This window comes from Lactuca serriola, chromosome 9, assembly GCF_051521515.1.
Source record: "Lactuca serriola cultivar US96UC23 chromosome 9, Lser_US96UC23_V15, whole genome shotgun sequence".
Lineage (NCBI taxonomy): Eukaryota > Viridiplantae > Streptophyta > Magnoliopsida > Asterales > Asteraceae > Lactuca > Lactuca serriola.
Window position 1 is genome coordinate 160,481,160 of NC_136416.1, and position 3,037 is coordinate 160,484,196.

The 3,037-nt window shown below is 31.7% G+C and overlaps 1 protein-coding gene across 1 annotated transcript; it reads left to right on the top strand.

The window, feature by feature from the left end:
- The first annotated feature begins 258 nt into the window (after window positions 1-258).
- Window positions 259-1,715, top strand: LOC145075268 (uncharacterized). The gene is made up of 4 exons (XM_079021567.1): window positions 259-634; window positions 771-820; window positions 898-979; window positions 1,496-1,715. Exons 1-4 carry the CDS (start codon window positions 421-423, stop codon window positions 1,540-1,542), a joined length of 393 nt encoding a protein of 130 aa, XP_078877693.1. The 5' UTR covers window positions 259-420; the 3' UTR covers window positions 1,543-1,715.
- Window positions 1,716-3,037: the final 1,322 nt, after the last annotated feature.

Consider the following 3,037-nt stretch of genomic DNA (forward strand, 5'->3'; position numbering starts at 1 on the left):
GTGTAAGAACCAGTTGGCATGATTTTCACATAAATTTATAAATTCTTAAATTAAATAATAACAAAAAGCTAATTACCTAATTACCCCTTCAATTCAGAAGTAGTGGCATTTTTTATATACGTCCTATCGTCCATCCATATTTTTTTCTTCAAAATGGACTGATCCAATTAATGGAATTGAAGTGGGCCGAGTCCAAGAAATCGGTCTTAATTGGGTCAATACCAGACGTCACGTCAGTCTCGAAGATGAGTGGTTATCGTTGCTCCGGCAATGGACGGCGGATTAGCGGTTGTCGACGTGTTCATTTCTGTGACTCGTTTGATGCTCAAACTCGGTGGCTACGATCAGCCTTAACTCTGATCCATCGTCCAACGTTCGGGTTTACTTAAATTCTGTTTGCGAATCCGGCTGTGAACAGCCATGGATGCGATATCGAGCTTACCAAATCTTCCTCCTGTTATCGGTTCCAAGAGCTTTTCACGAAGCAACAGAAGGTCCAACAACTTATATCACAGAAGTCGCCACCAGTTCAGCAATAGAAGGAATCGTGTCTCTGCAGTTGTTGAAGTCTCCACCATTACTTCAGATCCATTTACGCCACAGATCACTTGGCAAATTGTCGTTGGCACCATCGGTATGTATCTCTTTGTTTGCTCATCCGTTAACCACCAAATTTGTAAAAAAATGCGTCAGTTATTTGGAATTACTTGATTCCATATTAGGTGTATGTAATACTTAGGGATATCCCTTGTTTAATTTTGAAATTGCAGCTGGAGTTACACCGTTTGTAGTTGCAGGGATCGAATTTAGCAAACGAATTGTGAGACAATCATTTTCCTTGTTCTTCTATTTGGATTGAAAGCATAAGGTATAAACTTATAATTTTGGACATGGCAGGTGGCTCAGAAGAAATGTTTCGAATGTGGAGGTTCAGGGCTAGTTTTGATCGAAAAGGAGTATATTCGCTGCCCTAATTGTGGTAACCAATAAACAAGATTAATTGCTGTTTCTTGACAAATATATGAAGTGATTAGTGAGCTTTTGCAGATAATTAATAGAGTAAATTACACTAATGGTCCCTATGGTTTAGGGTAATTTGCGCATTTGGTCCCTAATTTATATTTTTAATTCGGAAGGTCTTTATTGTTTGTTTTTGTTACGCGCTTGGTCCCTGTTATACATAAAAAGACTATTTTGCCCTTGATTTTTTAATCTATTTAAATAAACACACCCCCAACCCCATCCCTCTCACCTTACCTTACCTATCCCATCATTTTTTCCTATTTAAATAATAGTTGTTTTGGGTAAGGCAATGACCAAACGTGTAACAAAGACCAAGCACGTAACAAAAACAAATAGTAGGGACCTTCCGAGTTAAAAAAATAAGTTAGGGACCAAACGCACAAATTACCCCAACCCATAAGGACCATTCGTGTAATTTACTCTAATTAATAAGAAGTTCATTGTAGAATGTGATTGTTTGTGGGTTTTGCAGGAGGATTTCTGCCATGGCAATCCTGGAAAAGATTCTTTTCTGGTTAAACTCTACCATATCTAAGTATATAGAATCAATGTGTTGTTAAATTTTATATGATACAATACCCAGATCAAATTGACAATGTAATATTTAATTCGAGTTTTGTACCATTTTATCTATTATAAACTATAAAATGTAATTATGTAGGCATCAATAATCCAACAGAATTTGGTTTTTATGGGTGTTCTAAAAGGCGCGCCAATGCGCGGTATGAGGTGAGGCGTGACTTTGCCGTTACAAAAAGCCTCATAACTTTGCTGTTATGCGTGGTGCGTGACAAGGCGTGATATGACGCGCCATGACGTATTATGGCGCGTGATTTTTGTTTGAAACACGGTTTTTTGCTCTTTGTTATGTCTACAAGTATTGTGGTTTTTGTTAACATTTTGTTATTAGTTATTGATCTAACACTTCTAAAAAGTAGTTATATTTAATATAAATTTATATTTATGTGGTAATATAATTTTAAATTAATACAAAATCGCCGCCTTACATCACATCTTGAAAAATGTCATGGCTCGTTAAGCTTGACGCTTGGCCTTGCTGCCATGTTACGCCTCACGCCATTTAGAACCTTGGTTTTTATCAATCATTGTGACATGCATATTCATTTAAAGATAGAGTTTATGCATTTTTCCAACCATTAGCATTTTATCTTCCTATTTTAATAAATGAATATGTTTATTCTGTTATTGACAAATATCGCAATATTAGAAATCTCCATTAATATTATGTCATCTATCATGCTACATATCAACCTAATAATTCTTCATTTAAATTTTAATTTTTAAATTTCTCACGCTAATTATATTAAATTAATGATTGATTTTTTATTTCAAATTTTAAATTTTAAATTTCACATTCTAATTACATTAAATTAATAACATTAGAATAAAAAATAAAATAAAATAAATATATATTATAAGGTGATATAATTTAATGTATTTATTTAAATCAACAATTATAATTTTATATAACTAAAAACATATCTCTTAAATAATAATTCATATGAAATCATTGATCAATAATTTTAAGTTTTTACTATGAAAGTTTAATTAATTTTATAACTGTGATTCTCACGAGTTATCAACTAGTTATAAATATATACAAATATCAACTTTTGCTATGTGAAATGTGCAAGTTTTTATGCACAGTGTACAATTAAGTTGATGCGTGAAATTCAATTTTAATCCCTTAATCTTATATAATTTGTCACTTGCAACCTTTTTATTTTGTAAAGTGATATTTTTCATCCCTTTGCTTTTTAAAATCTTACTCCCCTCCTCCACTTTCAAGTTTGTAAAATATCATTTTCACTATTTTAGTTTTTAAACTTTTGTGTTTATCTCCCGTCCTCGTAGTATATATATATATATATATATATATATATATATATATATATATATATATATATATATATATATATATATATATATATATATATATAATATGACATTCCATCATCTAATTTCTTAATACGTGACAAAAACATGAAAAAAC

Excerpts from the sequence above, each read along its gene's own strand:
- LOC145075268 (XM_079021567.1), top strand. The coding sequence starts at position 421 with ATGGATGCGATATCGAGCTTACCAAATCTTCCTCCTGTTATCGGTTCC. Across the intron at positions 635-770 it reads AATTGTCGTTGGCACCATCG|CTGGAGTTACACCGTTTGTA; the intron begins GTATGTATCTCT and ends TTGAAATTGCAG. Across the intron at positions 821-897 it reads TCGAATTTAGCAAACGAATT|GTGGCTCAGAAGAAATGTTT; the intron begins GTGAGACAATCA and ends TGGACATGGCAG.